Raw genomic sequence first — 20,779 nt, 5'->3', positions numbered from 1 at the left:
CACGCTATTGTGACACCAGATATGAGTGGCAAAGTGGACTGCCAGAGGTTGGCAGAGTGCACGCTGAAGGCCTGACACCCGCTTGAAGGACACTGACTGCTATTAGCTTACAGTGAAAAACTTTTTTCTTTTTAAAGGCACACTATTGTGACACCAGATATGAGTGGCAAAGTACACTGGCAGAGGTTGGCAGAGTACACGCTGAAGGCCTGACACCCAGACGCTTGCAGACAACTAACTGCTATTCAATCTATTACAGTGAAAAAAAATGTTTTTGTTTTTAAATGCAAGCTATTGTGACACCAGATATAAGTGGTGGCACTGGGAAAGTGGGCACAGTATCCACTGTGAGCCTGACACAGAAGCTGGCAGGCAGGCAACTGCAATTACATTACACAGAAAAAAAAAGCAGACTGATGTTCTAGCCCTAAAAAGGGCTTTTTGGGGTGCTGTCCTTACAGCAGAGATCAGATGAGTCCTTCGGGACTGTAGTGGACACTGAATACCCTAGCCTAGCTATCAATTTCCCTATCAAATGAGCAGCAGCTACACTTTCCCTCCTCTATCTCAGAATGAATCTAAAATGGATGCTGTACAGGAGGTGGGAGGGTCTGGAAGGGAGGGTCTGCTGCTAATTTGCTGGAATGTGTCTGCTGACCATGAGGCACAGGGTCAAAGTTTACTCAATGATGACGAATAGGGGGCGGATCGAACCGCGCATGTGTTCGCCCCCCGTGGCGAACGCGAACACGCTATGTTCGCCAGGAACTATTCGCCAGCAAACAGTTCGGTACATCACTAATTATAGATTTATATTGTACTTTTTAACGTATAATAAAGCTTATTAGTACAGTAAAGGCTGATATAAAGGAAAATCCAAATAAAACATAGGTGCTTATAATATGAGATTAAACAGCTATCAAATTACTAATATCATTATTCATTAACTATAGAGTTTTTTAAAACATCTCTGACGAATGTATATATAATAAAATACAAATTTCTATGTTTTTTTTCTAATATTTATTTGTATTCCGAGTGGATTTTGTATAGAGACATTGACTCATATGGAATTGAACTTCTTTCGGCCGACAAACCCGGAAGTTAACTTCACATTCAGAAAGCATCATGGGATTTGAAGTCCTCAGATACCATAACGGAAGTGACGGTACGTCACGAAAACGTCGGAAGTGACGTTACGAAAACGTCAGAAGCCAACGGACTAATTGAAAAACAGGCGGGCTTTACAGAATATAAAAACCGGAACAAGCAGAATAAAATCTATGGCCAACTGAGGAAGCTGATCGCAGCGAAACGCGTCTTGGCAGAGGATTATAGAGATTATTACAGAGACTTTATATCTACATATTGAGTTTTTTATTTTCTAGCAATTGTGATATTCTTATATTTATATTTTATCTATAGCATTAATAAATTATATATATACTTACTATTGCATCCTGCACTTTATCCGGTAAAGGGGAGGTGTCACCCCATTTTGACACTAAGCCTGCAAACTTAGAGCCAGGGACAAAAAAGCTCTATAAAAGGTGAGCACTCATTTGTTCTCTTGAATATTTATCTAAAGAGGATTTCTCAAATATACTACACCCAGAGTCTTCTCTCTCTCTCTTTCCATACTCTCACTGTGGAGAGATATATAGGAAATAAATAAGAAATAAAGGGGTCAAGCTGTCTACCTTAAAGAAACTGAAGCCTGGAAGTTTAGAGCCTAACAACTAAAAAGGCTCTAAAAAATGTGAGTAAATACATACTCACATTAAATCTAAAAAACTTTGTATTTGCAATATTGTACAATTATTTTGTATATGTATTTTTTTATCTTTCATGTACACACCCAAACAAGCCATCAATAGGGTGAGTTATATGTACTACAATCTGTATAGCGCTGCACTCTAATAACTGGAGGTTTGGAAGGTGGAAACACCAACCAAACCCCAAGTTATCGTCTTACTTTGGTGTTTTTCTATGGTGGGATATTGGGAGTACCCACAGAGTGTTTACAGAAGCTTCATTAACTAATACCACAAAATTCTCTATTAAGCGCCAACCATTACCACACCTATTTGTGTTCACAATTTATATAGATAATCTATTGTTTGAGGTAATTAATGTATATAGATAATCCTATGGTTTGAGGTAATTCATTTCTATAGATAATATACAGTTTGAGGTAATTAATGTATATAGATAATCTATAACTTGTAAATTATATAGATAATCCTATTGTTTGAGGTAATTAATTTATAAAGATAATCTATAGTTTGAGGTAATTTATGTAGATACTTTCTGTAGATAATTCTAAAGTTTGAGGTAATTTATTTATATAGATAATCTATAGTTTGAGGTAATTAAGGTATATAGATAATCTATAGTTTAAGGTAATCTATATAAATAATCTATAGTTTGAGGTAATTCATGTATATAGATAATCTATAGTTTGAGGTAATTAAAGGACCACTATAGTGCCAGGAAAACATACTCGTTTTCCTGGCACTAAAGTGCCCTGAGGGTGGCCCCACCCTCAGGGACCCCCTCCCGCCGGGCTCTGGAGAGAGGAAAGGGGTTAAAACTTACCTTTATTCCAGCGCCGGGCGGGGAGCTCTCCTCCTCCTCTCCTCCCATTCGGCTGAATGCGCACGCGCGGCAAGAGCTGCGCGCGCATTCAGACGGTCTCATAGGAAAGCATTATCAATGCTTTCCTATGGACGCTTGCGTGCTCTCACTGTGATTTTCACAGTGAGAATCACGCAAGCGCCTCTAGCGGCTGTCAGTGAGACAGCCACTAGAGGATTTCAGGGCCGGATTAACTCATTTATAAACATAGCAGTTTCTCTGAAACTGCTATGTTTATAAAAAAATGGGTAAACCCTAGCTGGACCTGGCACCCAGACCACTTCATTAAACTGAAGTGGTCTGGGTGCCTATAGTGGTCCTTTAATGTATATAGATTATCTATAGTTTGAGGTCATTAATGTATATAAATAATCTATAGTTTGAGGTAATTAATGTATATAGATAATCTATAGTTTGAGGTAATTAATGTATATAGATAATCTATAGTTTGAGGTAATTTATTTATATAATCTATAGTTTGAGGTAATCTATAGTTTGAGGTAATTTATTTATATAATCTATAGTTTGAGGTAATTAATGTACCGTTTATAGATAATCTATAGTTTGAGGTAATTAATGTATATAAATAATCTATAGTTTGAGGTAATTAAAGTTTATAGATAATCTTTAGTTTGAGGTAATTAAGGTATATAGATTATCTATAGTTTGAGGTAATTAAGGTTTATAGATAATCTATAGTTTGAGGTAATTAAGGTGTATAGATTATCTATAGTTTGAGGTAATTAAGGTATATAGATTATCTATAGTTTGAGGTAATTAAGGTATATAGATAATCTATAGTTTGAGGTAATTAAGGTATATAGATAATCTATAGTTTGAGGTAATTAAGGTTTATAGATAATCTATAGTTTGAGGTAATTAAGGTATATAGATAATCTATAGTTTAAGGTAATTAAGGTATATAGATAATCTATAGTTTGAGGTAATTAAGGTTTATAGATAATCTATAGTTTGAGGTAATTAAGGTTTATAGATTATCTATAGTTTGAGGTAATTAAGGTTTATAGATTATCTATAGTTTGAGGTAATTAAGGTTTATAGATAATCTATAGTTTGAGGTAATTAAGGTTGATAGATAATCTATTGTTTGAGGTAATTAAGGTATATAGATAATCTATAGTTTGAGGTAATTAATGTATATAGATAATCTATAGTTTGAGGTAATTAAGGTATATAGATAATCTATAGTTTGAGGTAATTAATGTATATAGATAATCTATAGTTTGAGGTAATTAATGTATATAGATAATCTATAGTTTGAGGTAATTAAGGTTTATAGATAATCTATAGTTTGAGGTAATTAAGGTTTATAGATAATCTATAGTTTGAGGTAATTAAGGTTTATAGATAATCTATAGTTTGAGGTAATTAAGGTTTATAGATAATCTATAGTTTGAGGTAATTAAGGTATATAGATAATCTATAGTTTGAGGTAATTAATGTATATAGATAATCTATAGTTTGAGGTAATTAAGGTTTATAGATAATCTATAGTTTGAGGTAATTAAGGTTGATAGATAATCTATTGTTTGAGGTAATTAAGGTATATAGATAATCTATAGTTTGAGGTAATTAATGTATATAGATAATCTATAGTTTGAGGTAATTAAGGTATATAGATAATCTATAGTTTGAGGTAATTAATGTATATAGATAATCTATAGTTTGAGGTAATTAATGTATATAGATAATCTATAGTTTGAGGTAATTAAGGTTTATAGATAATCTATAGTTTGAGGTAATTAAGGTTTATAGATAATCTATAGTTTGAGGTAATTAAGGTTTATAGATAATCTATAGTTTGAGGTAATTAAGGTATATAGATAATCTATAGTTTGAGGTAATTAATGTATATAGATAATCTATAGTTTGAGGTAATTAAGGTATATAGATAATCTATAGTTTGAGGTAATTAAGGTTTATAGATTATCTATAGTTTGAGGTAATTAAGGTTTATAGATTATCTATAGTTTGAGGTAATTAAGGTTTATAGATTATCTATAGTTTGAGGTAATTAAGGTTTATAGATTATCTATAGTTTGAGGTAATTAAGGTTTATAGATTATCTATAGTTTGAGGTAATTAAGGTTTATAGATTATCTATAGTTTGAGGTAATTAAGGTTTATAGATTATCTATAGTTTGAGGTAATTAAGGTTTATAGATTATCTATAGTTTGAGGTAATTAAGGTTTATAGATAATCTATAGTTTGAGGTAATTAAGGTTTATAGATTATCTATAGTTTGAGGTAATTAAGGTTTATAGATTATCTATAGTTTGAGGTAATTAAGGTTTATAGATAATCTATAGTTTGAGGTAATTAAAGTATATAGATAATCTATAGTTTGAGGTAATTAATGTATATAGATAATCTATAGTTTGAGGTATTTAAGGTTTATAGATAATCTATAGTTTGAGGTAATTAAGGTTTATAGATAATCTATAGTTTGAGGTAATTTAGGTTTATAGATAATCTATAGTTTGAGGTAATTCCTACAGACAATCCCTTTTATGACCGCGTGACGCTGCGTGACAGACAGTGAAATCTTCCAGGATGAACCCAGCAACACACATATTCCTGGCAGCTGATTGGTCAAAGTGGAACCAATCACAAAACACTATGCAGGCTGTGTATCTGCCATTGACTGACTAGTATTATAAAAGCTCGCGTGTGATTGGTCGGCAGCTCGTTCAATCGTCAATACATACTCTGGGGCAGTAATTTCTCCGTCTGGTAATGCGTCACTAGCTGCCTGCCTGATTGACGTGATTGACGTCCAATCAGAGAGGCGGATCGCTCGAGGTTAGGGAAGCAGCGGCAGATAATGGCGGAAGCTGCAGGTAATCTCCCCAGGCCCGTTACACGGTATTCCCGGAGCCTCCATTGGGGACATACTGATAGCACGGACGGGGTTTTATTAAACCTTCCGGGGTATTCAGAGGAGGGGCTTGTGTGCTAGGTTCTGACGTCATCCGTGATGCCACATGTATATGAATCTTGTGCTGATGTATGACGTCACTAGGACTATCACCGTCCAAATAACACGTTATCCCTTCTAAGCCAACGTCTGTATTACCTCATTATCAACGTATGACGTCACACTCAATATCTCTATCTATGTATCTTATCTCATTACCTCATCATCCACGTATGACGTCACACTCAATATCTCTATCTATGTATCTTATCTCATTACCTCATCATCAACGTATTACCTCACACTCAATATCTCTATCTAGGTATCTTATCGCATTACCTCATCATTAACTTACTACCTCACACTCAATATCTCTATCTATGTATCTTATCTCATTACCTCATGATCAACATATTACCTCACACTCAATATCTCTATCTATGTATCTTATCTCATTACCTCATCATCAACGTATGACGTCACACTCAATATCTCTATCTATGTATCTTATCTCATTACCCCATCATTAACATATTACCTCACACTCAATATCTCTATCTATGTATCTTATCTCATTACCCCATCATTAACATATTACCTCAAACTCAATATCTCTATCTATGTATCTTATCTCATTACCCCATCATTAACATATTACCTCACACTCAATATCTCTATCTATGTATCTTATCTCATTACCCCATCATTAACATATTACCTCACACTCAATATCTCTATCTATGTATCTTATCTCATTACCTCATCATTAACCTATTACCTCACACTCAATATCTCTATCTATGTATCTTATCTCATTACCTCATCATCCACGTATGACGTCACACTCAATATCTCTATGTATCTTATCTCATTACCCCATCATTAACATATTACCTCACACTCAATATCTCTATCTATGTATCTTATCTCATTACCTCATCATCAACGTATGACGTCACACTCAATATCTCTATGTATCTTATCTCATTACCCCATCATTAACATATTACCTCACACTCAATATCTCTATCTATGTATCTTATCTCATTACCCCATCATTAACATATTACCTCACACTCAATATCTCTATCTATGTATCTTATCTCATGACCTCATCATCCACGTATGACGTCACACTCAATATCTCTATGTATCTTATCTCATTACCTCATCATTAACTTATTACCTCACACTCAATATCTCTATCTATGTATCTTATCTCATTACCCCATCATTAACATATTACCTCACACTCAATATCTCTATCTATGTATCTTATCTCATTACCTCATCATTAACGTATGACGTCACACTCAATATCTCTATCTATGTATCTTATCTCATTACCTCATCATTAACTTATTACCTCACACTCAATATCTCTATCTATGTATCTTATCTCATTACCTCATCATCAACATATTACCTCACACTCAATATCTCTATCTATGTATCTTATCTCATTACCTCATCATCAACGTATGACGTCACACTCAATATCTCTATGTATCTTATCTCATTACCCCATCATTAACATATTACCTCACACTCAATATCTCTATCTATGTATCTTATCTCATTACCCCATCATTAACATATTACCTCACACTCAATATCTCTATCTATGTATCTTATCTCATTACCTCATCATCCACGTATGACGTCACACTCAATATCTCTATGTATCTTATCTCATTACCCCATCATTAACATATTACCTCACACTCAATATCTCTATCTATGTATCTTATCTCATTACCCCATCATTAACATATTACCTCACACTCAATATCTCTATCTATGTATCTTATCTCATTACCTCATCATCCACGTATGACGTCACACTCAATATCACTCAATATCTCTATGTATCTTATCTCATTACCTCATCATTAACTTATTACCTCACACTCAATATCTCTATGTATCATATCTCATTACCCCATCATTATCAATTTATTACCTCACTCTCCATATCTCTATCTGTGTATCTCATCTTACTACCTCATCATCAATTCATTGCCCAAAACTCAATATCTCTATCTCATCTTATTACATCATCATAAATTCATTACCTCACACTCAATATCTCTATCTATATATCTAATGGCATCTTATTACCTCATTATCAATTTATTACCTCACACTCAATATCTCTATTTAAGCCATCTTATTACCCAGTCATGAATTTATTACCCCGCTATCTATCTATCTATCTATCTATCTATCTATCTATCTATCTATCTATCTATCTATCCCCATCTTATTACCTCATCTCTATTTATTACCTCACACCCAATTTATTAATCCCCAATCTTATTACCTCATCTCCATTTATTACTTCTCTATCTATCTATCTATCTATCTATCTATCTATCTATCTATCTATCTATCTATCTATCTATCTATCTATCTCATTTTATTGATTAGGTAACTGAAATAATAGATCAAGGTGGTGCCATTGACATTGCTTACATAGATTTCAGTAAGTAATATGAGGAAGTATAACTGTACTGAGAGGGTAGTGGATGCATGGATTAGCCTTCCAGCTGAAGTGGTAGAAGTTAACACAGTGAGGGAGTTTAAACAAGCTTGGGATAGGCATAAGGCAATCCTAAATGTAAGATAAGGCCAGGGATTAATAAAAGTATTGAGAAAAGAGGTAGCATTAAAACCCCATTAACGTGAAGCAGTTTTGGTGCTAAGACTGTCCTGGTATGCACGTTAGGTGTTATAATAATATTGCTGCTAGACTGAGCAGTGTTTTTATTATATTTCCTATCCATTCACCTCACCTCTAAAAATCAATTGACGTCAATCCCCATTATTCCATCTTTCCCTATATCCCTACACCTTACCCCTCTGAAATCCATTCGCCCCTCCCCCAAGCATCCATCCATCTATTTCCATTCCCCCATATCTATCTATCTATCGATCTATCATTAATTATATACCGCCAATTTCGTAGCTATCTATCTATCCTCCCATATGTTTACCTCACACACCCAATATTTCTACCCATCCACACCCCACGCTCTCATTATCCATCATCTACTGCATATTATCTATTCATCTCTCCTCCAATTATGGGCCATCTTCACAGATTTACACCCAGTAGAGATCAGGTGTTTCAGCATCACTGATTGGTTAGAGATGAATAAAATCTAGCACGTAGCTGTAAAATGCTCACTGTTAAACAATGGCAGCACAGTGGGTCATACCAGTGACTTTAAATGGGACATAGGATGATCGTTTTGCCACAAGTCAGTTCATTAAATTTATGCTCTACTAGATCTGCTGTAGTAAGTGCTAATATTGTGAATTGAAAACATCTAGGATCAACAACAGCCCAGCCATTAGGTGGTAGACCACACTGAGCAAGGAGGCACTGAAACGCTACAGTGGAAAAAATGCCTATCATTAATTGCATTAGTCACTACCGAGTTTCCTAACTGCCTCGAGATGCAACAGTAACAGAAAGAGCTAAATTAAATGCGATTCTATGGATGGGCAGCTGTACGCAAGCCTCACATCAACATGCGCAATGCCAAGTGTTGGAGTTGTGTAAAGCATGCCGCCTTTGGACTAAGGAGCAGTGGAAACGTGTTCTCTAGAATGATGAATTACGCTTCACTGTTCCGCAGTCGCATGGAAGAGTCTGTATGTGGTGGATGCCAGAAGAATGCTACCTACCAGATTGCATAATAACTACTGTAAAGGTTGATGGAGAAGAGATAATGGTCGTCTAGGGCTCTTACCGTGGGTTTGGGCTAGGCCTTTTTGTTCCAGTGAAGTGTAATTTTAATGTGATAGGATACAAAAACATTTGAGAATAGTTTGACTAAAAAAATTTGGAAAAGCACCAGAGAACACCTGACAGCATAACCACTACAGTGTGCCCTCTTTGAAATCATTAATAATCTATATAATAGAGGCACTGTAATGTCATGTCATGCTGGAACAGGAAATAGCTTTCTCCAAACCGTTGCCCCAAAGTTGTTATTATCTAATATTCTAAAATGTCTTTGTATCCTGTTGCATGATTACTCTTCACTGGGATAAAAGGACCCAGCCCAAACCCTGAAAAATAGCCTCGGACCGTCTCTCCTTCACCAAACATTGCAGTGCCAGGAGCACCTCCTTGCTGTAGTCCAACATTCTCTGGTAAAGTCATCCAGCTTGATAACTTTTATCCTTTCAGATGTTTCTCACAGAGAAGCATTGGCGACAGAAATCATGTGCAGCTGTGAGAAGTATTAGCAACATTACCTACATTCAGCATCATCATGTTGTGTATATTGACGCCAAATGTGAAGTCCTTGAAAAATTGGATGATGTAAGGAGGAGGAATATCTTGTCTTTTTGACAGTTACTCGAGGCATGCTTTCTCAGAAACGGCAATGATTTACAGTGTTTGAGAAAATAGGTAGTATTAATGCATTAAAACCCCATTAAGGTGAAGTAGTTTTGGTGCTAAGACTGTCTTTGTAATATGCTATGCACGTTAGGTGCTATAATAATATTGCTGCAAGACTGAGCAGTGTTTTTATTATATTTCCTATAACTATTACCCAATTTAATGGTATCTACTTCCAAGGATGAAGGGCTGAGTCAACCCTGTGACCCGCAAGGGTTTAACAGGTTCTACTGATGATACATTAGCCCACTGAGCTATTGATTAATTAGCTATTTGATAAATTAATCCCCACTTGCCTTTTCAGCTCCAGGATTGGAGCCTTCACACTCTCTGCCTCCTAGAGCAATAACATCTTGGAGCCCCACGGGTCCATTACCAGTGCAGAATATTTATTTTGATATTGGCGAAGATCCCATAAGTCGTATAAATTTTGTTTACATGCCCTCCGTTAGCAGGCAGCAATGTGTGGCGTTTGTCATGCTGTGGCTGCTAGTCTAATTATCAAAATACATATTATTTAAAGTTTGTAATTTTCTACTCTCTGTTTGGGAAATCATTACGAAGAAGGATTTGGAAATTGCGCTATGCTTCCCATTCATTGGTTTGCCAGAACGGGCATTTAATTAGTGATTTTTTAAATGTCTGATTACTAAAAAAGGACCACTATAGTGTCAGGAAAACAAACCCGTTTTCCTGACACTATATAACCCTTAGTATCCCCCCACCCTCAGGGCCCCCTCCCGCTGGGCTGAAGGGGTTAAAACCACTTACCTTTATCCAGTGCCGGGCTCCCTTGGCGCTGGTGACCTCTCCTCCCCCTCTGATGTCAGCTCCTGAGTGGAGCCGAATGTGCATGCGCGGCCAGAGCCTTGCGCGCATTAAAAATGCCCATAGGAAAGCATTTCTCAATGCTTTCCTATGGAAGTTCTGCGTGCTGAATGCGATTTTCGCTTTGAGCGTCGGGGGAGCGCCTCTAGCGGCTGTCAGGAAGACAGCCACTAGAGTCTGGATTTACCCTGCAATGTAAACCTGCTATGTTTACATCTGAAGGGTTAAAACCTGGGGGACCTGGCACCCAGACCACTTCATTGAAGCGTACAGTAACTGTGCAAACAGCCACACAGGACTGAGGTAACGTAATCAAAAAGAAGCAAAGTGGAAACTGGGACCCTTGAGTCCTTCATCAATAAGCATTATGCTCATATAAACAGAGTATATAGTAATCATGATATGATATCTCTGACCCACGGGCCCATTCATCTATCTCAAGGCACACCACGGTAACAATGCAAACAGGTACGCAGGACTGAGACAAAGTCATACATAATAAGGAAAGTGTGCACGTGGACCCTTAAGTCCTACATGAATAATCATTATGGTCGTATAAACAGGTGTTATAGGCACTTTAAAAAGACGTCACTTCCCCAAGGACCCAAATAACTATCTCAGATCAAACCCTAACTATGCAATTAAGCGAGGCTGGGTAGACCCATCCTTAACATGTTACTGTCATGTGGCAGGGGATGTTTGAGATCACTAAGGGATCAGGCAGGTCAACTGCCAAACCCGGTCCAGCACCTCAAAATGTACCAGAAAGCTCCTCTGCCTCTCTCTGCCAGTGACCCGGGGCCTGTCCCCCCAACTGGCTGTACCTCTACCATCGTCCCCAACCCCTCAGCCGTGTCTATTGGGGATCCGTACGTCAGCAAAGCCTGGAAGTCTGGGTGGTAAGCGTCAAGCAGCCAGTGAGTCCAAATATCTGTGTATGTCTGTGTACGTCCCTGAGACGCAAAGGTCAGCTCCTCTAACCGTCGTAGGTCCTCCATTTTGTCAAACCATAATGTCATGGGGGGGGGGGGTTCCTCTTTTTTCCAGTAAGGGGGATAACCTGTTTGGCCGTGTTCCGAATCTGTATGGACAAAGACCTTTTGTATTTGGCGGTTGGAGTGGTGGTGTGATGTAGGAGGAATGGCACCAGTATGAAAGAGGGTGGGTTGTCCGAGAACTTCTCGAGGATGGCACTAATTGCCCTCCAGAAAGGTTGGATTTTAGGGCAATCCTACCATACATGCAGGAACGTTCCCAATGCGGCCCAACAGTGCCAACAGTCACGTCTAAGGTAGGGCTAATCTTCTGGAGGAGGAGCATTGTGTCAAGACTTTATAGGCTGTCTCCTTAGTTCTGCTAGCTAGTGCGCAGTGATGCACTAGATTGCAAATCGTCCCCTAGTGGTTGTCTGTGAGGGTTTCCCCGAGGGCCACTTCCCATTTCCCCATGTAGCTAGGTGCCCGTGAGTTCCCTTGTGTTTGGAGTAGGGAGTATAGAAAAGAGACTGTGTGAGATTGCGGGGCAGGGTCTATACAATTCTGTTCGAAGGAGGTAAGAGTCCTATACAAGTCGGGTTGTTTAGGACGAAACCTTTTAAGTTGTTCGTACTTAAACCATGAATGTGCCTGCGATGTCCCCCAATAAGTCATCAAGGGTCTTGAGTCCCTTACCCTTAGTCATGTGGCGGACCTGGACCTGTGCGTGTTTAAAGAGGAAGGCATAGGGTCTGCCCCCAAGCCCGGTGGGAAGTCAGGGTTATTGGTGAGGGTGTACAGGGGTGACGGGAAAGAGGAAAGGCCCAATTTTGATCTCAAGAGTGGCCTTAACACATGGCTGGTAACCCATGGCTGGTTAACACCCTACTCTCTTCTTGTGTCATCCAGAGTAGAGCGTGCAAGGAGCTGCCTGTTTGGCGTTGCTCGATGTCTTTCCACAATTTGGTAACCCTTGGCCCATTCTAGTACTCTGTGCATGTGGGTAGAGTAATAATATAGGAGAAAGTCAGGTACTGCCAGCCCCCCGCTCCGCCTTCGGTCTAGTCAGAATCTGGTAACGTATTTGAGGTTTCTGGGAGCCCCATATATTTTTTTATCAGCAGCGATCTTAGGGATGTGAAGTACATAGCCGGAATCTTGATTGGGAGCATCTGGAACAGTTAGAGGATGCATGGCAGGATATTCACCGTAGTCACCGCGATGTGTCCTAGCCAAGATATGTGTGGTAGCATCCAATCTGCATAGACAGCATCGGGGTGAAGTTTGTCTCAAACAGTTGGGCGAGGTCCCTAGTTACCCAGACCCCCAGCTCTATCTGACCATTGGAATTGAAAGTTCCCACACACAATGGTAGCCCTGGTCGAAAGCACTGAGATATTGAGCAGCGTTGACTTAGTATAATTGAGTTTGAAGTTAGATAGGTCTCCGTAGAGCACAAACTCATGCATGATGTTCGGCAGTGTAATCTCCGGGGATTCCACAAAGAACAGGAGATTGTCCGCGTAAGCAGCTACCTTGTGCATCTCGGTCCCCACCCAAATACCGCAAATATCCAGATTCCTCCTCACCGCCTGCAGGAATTGTTCGAGGACAAGGAAGAGCAGCTGCGACAGGAGGCAGCCCTGGCGTGTGCCATTTGGGATTTGAAAGGGTTCTGTGTACGCCCCGTTGATGCAAACCTTAGCTGTCGGGTTATCATACGGGGCCGCTATTCTGACACGCATCTGAGGACCCAGGGGCTCGTAGGGTTTGGAAGAGAAAATCCCAGCTCACCTTGTCGAAGGCCTTCTCCACATCCGTGCACAGCAGGAGGCCCTTGCCGTCATCTGTGCCTGATGTATCAATAACAACACATCTGTGGTGTTGTCCCTGGCTTCACGGTGAGGGACAAATCCCACCTTGTCTGGTTTCACCAGGTCTGGCAGATATGGGTTTAATCTGGTGGCCAATTTTTTCGGATGTAAAATCACCCCCCCAATGTCAGATAGCCCTCCACGAAGGCTATTAGGGTCTGCAGCATGGCCTCAGAAATCTGCCTTGTTGTGAGTTAGGTGCATAGATGTTGGCAAAAGTGTATTTCTGGCCTTGTATCTCCCCCTTTATGAAAACATATTGACCCTCTAGCCCCACCAAGGTTGCGCCATGTAGATACGGGATTGACTTGTGAATGAGGATAGCAGTTCCCCTAGATTTGCCATTAGGGTTAGTCCCATAAAAGCCCATAGAGTAAATGTGGTTGGTCAGTTTCGGGACGTAGCCCTCCCTAAAGTGTGTTTCTTGGACATACACAACATGGGCCTCCTGAGCCTTAAAGTACCGCAACGCAAGTGATCTTTTCTCTGGTGTGTTCAGTCCCTTGGCATTGAGGGACATCAGCCTCAGGTCAGTGGGCAAAAAGGAGGATGTGGGGCCCGACATGGCAGACCAGGAGCTGTTGGGGAGGGCCTAGCTAAAGATGAAGAGAGGGGCACCACTGAGCGTGCTAAAGGTAAAAAACAAAAGATGTAAAGAAAATATAAGCTTGGGAACTCTGGTCTGTCAAAGTGCGTGGACGGTGGCCAGCTATTTTATTTCCTCTCACCAGCATTAGAGAGGCATAGAGTGCTGCATACAGTCAGCTTTACAAAACTGTAAATTAGGCTTTGAGCAGGCTGATACCTGTCACAGTATGGCTGCTAGAGACTTATTGAGCATTTTTCTGTGATTGGGGGCTTAATTACATGTTCTGTAAACCCCGTCTGGACAACAGTTTATGAGATAAGAAATAAACAACAAAGAGCAGATCAGAGGCTGCTGAGAACAGAGGGATCTGGCAGAGGCAAAACTTGCTTGTACAAGTGCTGCATTTTCAAAGGATTTGTTTCCTTTTAAATCATTAAATATTTTAATAATTATTTTTCCAATAATCAATTTAATACATTAGCTCTAGAATAGATTAAAAACATTTACCATCACTTCCTCCTTATTTTGTTCCTTTATCTTTGCAACAGGGTTTGTCTACTAAACCAAGGATTGTGGTGTATCGACCATAACATTTCAAAACAAGTCAAAATAGTGAAAGATATTGTATCTGTATTCCTTCACTGTTTTACTCCCCATGCCCTCCACCCATAGGTAGTTCCATGCAGCCACCACACTGTGATATTACATTATTATGCTTCTTTTAATGACCATTTGCCTCCATTCACCTCCTAGGCTTCTGAAAGTAGCTCCTGAAGACTGGACAGCACCGTCTGCTGATGCCCCCCACAAGTAGCGGTCATGCAGAGGGGGGTCCCTGGAAAGGTGGAGGGTGATGAGCAGAGGGGCAGCTCACAGATCCCCTTGCCATCTACTTCTCAATCCCCCCTCCCTGTTTTCATATTCCCTCCATCCCTGGAATTCTACGCCGATGACCAAGCTAGCCACAAGCAGGTCCTCACCCTCTACAATCCATTCCCATGCGTGCTACGGTACAAAGGTATGTGTGAACCCAGTATGGAAATTGAATCAGTGGCATTATGTTGGATGTGGACAAGTCTGCTCCAGTCAGCAGACAGTATTGGCAGTGGGCGGCCTATGCTGGGGTGTTTATGGTGTCCAGTCAGTCATCTTCTACAGTTTATTGGTGCAAAGGCCTAACTTATAATGATTTAGTACCAGGAATCAGGTTGATCTTTGACCTTCATTCCCTTACAATTTTAGCCAGAGCTAAAACTAAAGTTAAAGGTTGTGGCATCAAATTCTGTAACTGCACTCCCAGCATTCTCAAGGTGTAAGTGAATCACAATATAAGTGTAGTAGGATGTTATATTGCACAGTTCCCACCAAAATTTTGTGATACTTCTGCTGCCCCCACCAGAGCATAATGAGATATTATATTATTACGCCCCATCATAGTGTAATGGGATATTATATCATACTGCTTCCATCATAGTGTAAAGGGATAATATATTATACAGCCCCCATCATTGTGTAATGGTATATTTTATTATACTGCCCCCCATCATAGTGTTATGTAATGGAATAGTATGTTACACGCCCACCATCATAGTGTAATGGGATATTATATTATAACACCCCATCATAGTGTAATGGGATATTATATTATACTGCCCCTGCCATAATGTAATGGGATATTATATTCTGTAGCCCCTTGCCTTAATGATAATATGTTTAATTGGAACACACAGTTTCATCCTATTCCTCTTGCAGTGCTCTCCACGGCCCCATTGCATTATACTGTGGTTGATACAGAAGGTCTGGTGAAGCCGAACTCCTGCATTGACATGTGAGATTCACTTACTTAACCTCTCAAACCCACCAAATATATTTTTTATCCTAAGTCATCTTACCCTTCCTTCTTCCACCAGCGTTATTCGGCACCGAGATGTCCGTGTACGGCACTATGGGACCACTGATAAATTCCGGGTAGAAGTTTGGGAAGAGGGGAGCCACAAAGGAGCTGCTGGCAAGAAGGAAATAACTGCAACACTACATCCAACCAAACCTGAGAACAGAGAGAGGGGATCACCGGAACCACTGCAGTGGCACCCACCCTCACACATGTTCTCTGTGAGGCATGGTAAGAAATACCCACTAGAGCTGTTCAGCATAAAATCTTCCTTTACAGTATTTATATATTGAGTGTGGGTATACAGCCCTTCATATTGCTTATCAGAGTATGTATGCTACAGCGCTACATTTTGCTGATCAAAAGTTTGCATATCCTGGCAAAAATTGAGAAATTGTGGCATTGATTTTGAAATTATGGCTAATCATGCAAAACATGTCTTTTATTGAAGGATAGTGATCATATGAAGCCATTTACTATCACAGTTACCATCAAATCATAATGGTAACAGAAATCACCCAAATGGCCTTGATCAAAAGTTTACATACCCTTGGATGTTTGGCCTTGTTACCGACACACAGGTTAACCCCTTAAGGACACCGGATGGAAATTTTCCGTGATTGCAGCACTCCCCTTAAGGACGCATGACGGAAAATTTCCGTCCAAAACCAAAATTAACCCCAGCAGGGTTAATCCAACCTCTAATGTCTGTCTTTCTGACAGCTGCTAGAGGCGCATCTGCAATGCTGGACGTGAAATTCGCATCCAGCATGCAGAACATCCATAGGAAAGCATTGAGAAATGCTTTCCTATGGATTGTTTGAATGTGCGTGCACGGGAGCCGACGTCAGCGGGGGAGGAGAGGTCACCAGCACCGAGAGAGCCCAGCGCTGGATTAAGGTAAGTAGCTGAAGGGGTATTAACCCCTTCAGCGCCAAGGGAGGGGGACCCGGAGGGTGGGTGCACCCTTAAAGCACTATAGTGTCAGGAAAACAGCTTTGTTTTCCTGACACTATAGTGATCCTTTAATTTCCTACACCTGTGGCTTCTTAAATTGCAATTAGTGTCTGTGTTTAAATAATCAATGAGTTTGTTAGCTCTCACTTGGATGCACTGAGCAGGCTAGATACTGAGCCATGGGGAGCAGAAAAGAACTGTCAAAAGATCTGCGTAACACGGTAATGGAACTTTGTAAAGATGAAAAAGGATATAAAAAGATATCCAAAGCTTTGAAAATGGCAGTCAGTACTGTTCAATCACGTATTAAGAAGTGGAAAATTCAGGAATCTCTTGATACAAAGTTCAAGTAAATCAAAAAAAGATTTCAGCCAGAACTGTCAGAAGAATTGTTCGGGATACAAAGAAAACCCCACAGGTAACCTCAGGAGAAATACAGGCTGCTCTGGAAAAAGACAATGTGGTTCAAGGAGCACAATACGACGATACTTGAACAAAAATGAGCTCCATGATCCAGTTGCCAGAAAGAAGTCTTTACTTCGCCAATGCCACATAAAAGCCCAGTTACAATATGCCTGACAACACCTCGACAAGCCTCACAGATTCTGGCACACAGTAATTTGGAATAACGAGACCAAAAGAGAACTTTAGGGTTACAACTATAAGCGCTATGTTTGGAGAGGGGTCAACAAGGCCTATAGCGAAAAGAATACCATCCCCACTGTGAAGCATGGAGGTGTCTCACTGATGTTTTGGGCACCGGGAATCTTGTGAAAATTGATGGCAATATGAATGCAGCGTGTTATCAGAAAATACTGGCGGTACTGGTAGATAGAGTCTGGGTCTTTTTTCTTTCGGGTAGGGAGACTAAATTAAAAGAAAAGATATGGAGTACCTTTCAAAACTTTGACATTTGTTGAATAGAGGTTAGGAAACAGAGTAGTACCCAGAAACTCACATATAAAGTCCATTGAAGTTGAAATTTTATATTTATGTACCCGTTTGTTGTGTTTTGTCTGATTTTTGCAAGAGGGAAAAAAGGAAAAAGAGAAAGAAAGACACACAATTAGATAGAATCTTAACGATAGAGGTTGTACTATATATCAAAATAATTTTTTATATGTAATATTTGTACGCTGTAAAAATGATAAAAACAAAGTATAAATGATTGTATGTATTTATGTCAAAAATCTAAAAAAAAGTTAAAAAAAAATAAAATACTGGCGGACAACTTGCATTCTTGTGCATGATGACTGCGCATGGGACGCTCTTTGATTTTTCCAGCATGACAATGACCCTAAGCACAAGGCCAAGTTGACCCTCCAATGGTTACAGCAGAAAAAGGTGAAGGTTCTGGAGTGGCCATCAGTCTCCTGACCTTAATATCATTGAGTCACTCTGGGGAGATCTCAAACGTGCGGTTCATGCAAGACCACCAAAGACTTTGTATGACCTGGAGGCATTTTGCCGAGATGAATGGGCAGCTATACCACCTGCAAGAATTAGGGGCCTCATAGACAACTATTATAAAAGACTGCACGCCGTCATTGATGCTGAAGGGGGCAATACACAGTATTAAAAACTAAGGGTATGCAGACTTTTGAACAGGGGCCATTTAATTTTTTTCTTTGTTGTCATGTTTTGTTTTATGATTATGCCATTCTGTAATAACCTACAATTGAATATGAATCCGATAAGAAATAAAAGTAATGTGTTTTGCCTGCTCACTCATGTTTTCTTTAAAAATGGTCCATATATTACAAATTCTCCAAGGGTATGAGTCTCAGCGTGGCTGTACAGTGCTACATATTCCTTACCAATGTATAGATAGTCCGCATGGCTATACAGAATTCCAGCTCTATACAGTAAATAAATCACCCGAAACAGTTGTTTGCCACCTGGTTCCACGCAACATGCACTAGCAGGAAAAGCTTTGGCTTCTTTAAGCTATGCAGACACTGTCCTGAGATAAGAGGTAGATTATATAGCACATCATGCTCTTCTAATCCACACAGAGATACACAGTACTGCTCTATAGTACACAGATAAGCATCATTATAGCGTAGTGTGTTTGATCCCCTAATCTGAATACAGATGCCGTCTTACTATACAGGTTTCCCACGGCCACTCTCTCCTGGTCTCTTCACTCTCTATGTCCTGATGGGGATGACATCACTGGTGGTTCTCATGCTCCCATTACACGGAGACCCCCGCACCCTCCTGCACGAGCATCTCCATGTGTCAGTCATCCAGAAACTGGTTGCTGCCTACGTGCTAGGTATGGAGCACGCATTCTTTTAATAATTTACCTCTTCCATGCCAAGCATGTATCCATTATGTGGCTTACAAAGTGAAATATCTGTTCAATATTTGCCAGTCGTGGCACCAAAGTACACGTGTTCTTCTTGAGAAGAAGACATAAAAAGATATTGAATTCTAAAATCGTTTGTTTCCAGGCAACATGCAGCAGAGGCTGCACTGTGTAAAACATTGTAACATTGAGCGACATCAAATAATAGAATTTACTCTGGAATCCAAATTTGAACTTTTTTTTGCCTAATTCTTTGGATGCTATATTTTCTTTCATCATCTTTGTGTACTGTGTATTAAATAAAGGCCACTGTTTACAGCTAAAAAGTTTTTTTGTTAATTGCGAACACACACAAAGTTGCTTTTCATTGTATTAATAGATAAGCTTTATATGTTTAGAGTAGTAAGAGACATGAAAGATCAGACCAATGAGCGGGGTGCACTGTAGGAGAGGAGACCTAGCATGCTTTCCGTGTATAAGGCGGTCTATCCTATCAAAGGAAAACAAACCAAAAAAAAATACATACATATATATACACATACACACACACACACACACACACACACACGTGTGATTGCACAGATGTTGAGGGTTTAAGATGTCCAATTCATGGTGGAGCCAGTTTTGTCCCAACCCTTTTCCCATTGCACTGGGTCCTTGATGTTTAACACAATCCGTTTGTTTCTCGCCCACAGGTCTTCTCACCATGGTTTTCCTGCAGGGGTGAGCAGACGCACAGGATGCTGTACTCTCTCCTGATCAGCACTTTGCATTGGATAATTCGCAGAGGGAGGGGGCACAAACTGATAGGTTTGTCTTTCAAGGAACCGGCTGTAAATAAACCATGTGGCAATGTCTGTGTTGTGTGTATATGTAAAATAATTCTATCCAGCATATAATATGTATAAACAATTAATTATGGTTTAGCAGTCTGTTTATACACACTCATCACATGGTGTGTGCTATATAGAATGTGCACACACCCATGGTGGAGGCAGACAGGAATAAATGCTAAACAATGTAACTTTTTCTTTTTAATAAAAATGAATGGGACCAGCAAAATGACTTGTGTTGTTCACACCATAGGTACAATTAGAAACACTTGCATGTGTCACCCTGCAGGGGGGAAGGGGAGCTCATGTCTAATCACTGTGTCACCCTGCAATGGGAGGGACTCCTGTGTAACCCTGCAGGCAGAGGTGAACCTCATAGCCCCTTATTACTATGTGTCAGGCCTAATGAACTTTGGATTGTTATATTCAGAATTATAATGCACACTTATTGCTGCACAAGTGTCTAAATCGGGTATGGGGGACTGACTCCGCTCCTTCTGTCAGTGTTACTTTCTAATGGAAAACTATT

The 20,779-nt window shown here is 39.6% G+C and overlaps 1 protein-coding gene across 2 annotated transcripts; it reads left to right on the top strand.

Annotated features, from left to right (window-relative positions):
• Positions 1-5,417: 5,417 nt before the first annotated feature.
• On the top strand, positions 5,418-20,479 carry LOC134603620 (motile sperm domain-containing protein 1-like). 2 transcript variants are annotated; one of them, XM_063449766.1, is made up of 6 exons: positions 5,418-5,499; positions 15,012-15,276; positions 16,011-16,086; positions 16,169-16,380; positions 19,220-19,384; positions 20,113-20,479. In XM_063449766.1, the coding sequence occupies exons 2-6, from the start codon at positions 15,078-15,080 to the stop codon at positions 20,142-20,144; spliced, it is 684 nt and encodes a 227-aa protein (XP_063305836.1). In that variant the 5' UTR covers positions 5,418-5,499; positions 15,012-15,077; the 3' UTR covers positions 20,145-20,479. The 2 variants fall into 2 exon arrangements, with proteins under 2 accessions (XP_063305836.1, XP_063305835.1); XM_063449765.1 differs by having other exon boundaries at positions 19,201-19,384.
• The last annotated feature ends 300 nt before the right edge of the window (positions 20,480-20,779 follow it).

The sequence above is a fragment of the Pelobates fuscus genome, chromosome 3, assembly GCF_036172605.1.
Source record: "Pelobates fuscus isolate aPelFus1 chromosome 3, aPelFus1.pri, whole genome shotgun sequence".
NCBI lineage: Eukaryota > Metazoa > Chordata > Amphibia > Anura > Pelobatidae > Pelobates > Pelobates fuscus.
This window is presented reverse-complemented; position numbering and strand designations above follow the sequence as displayed.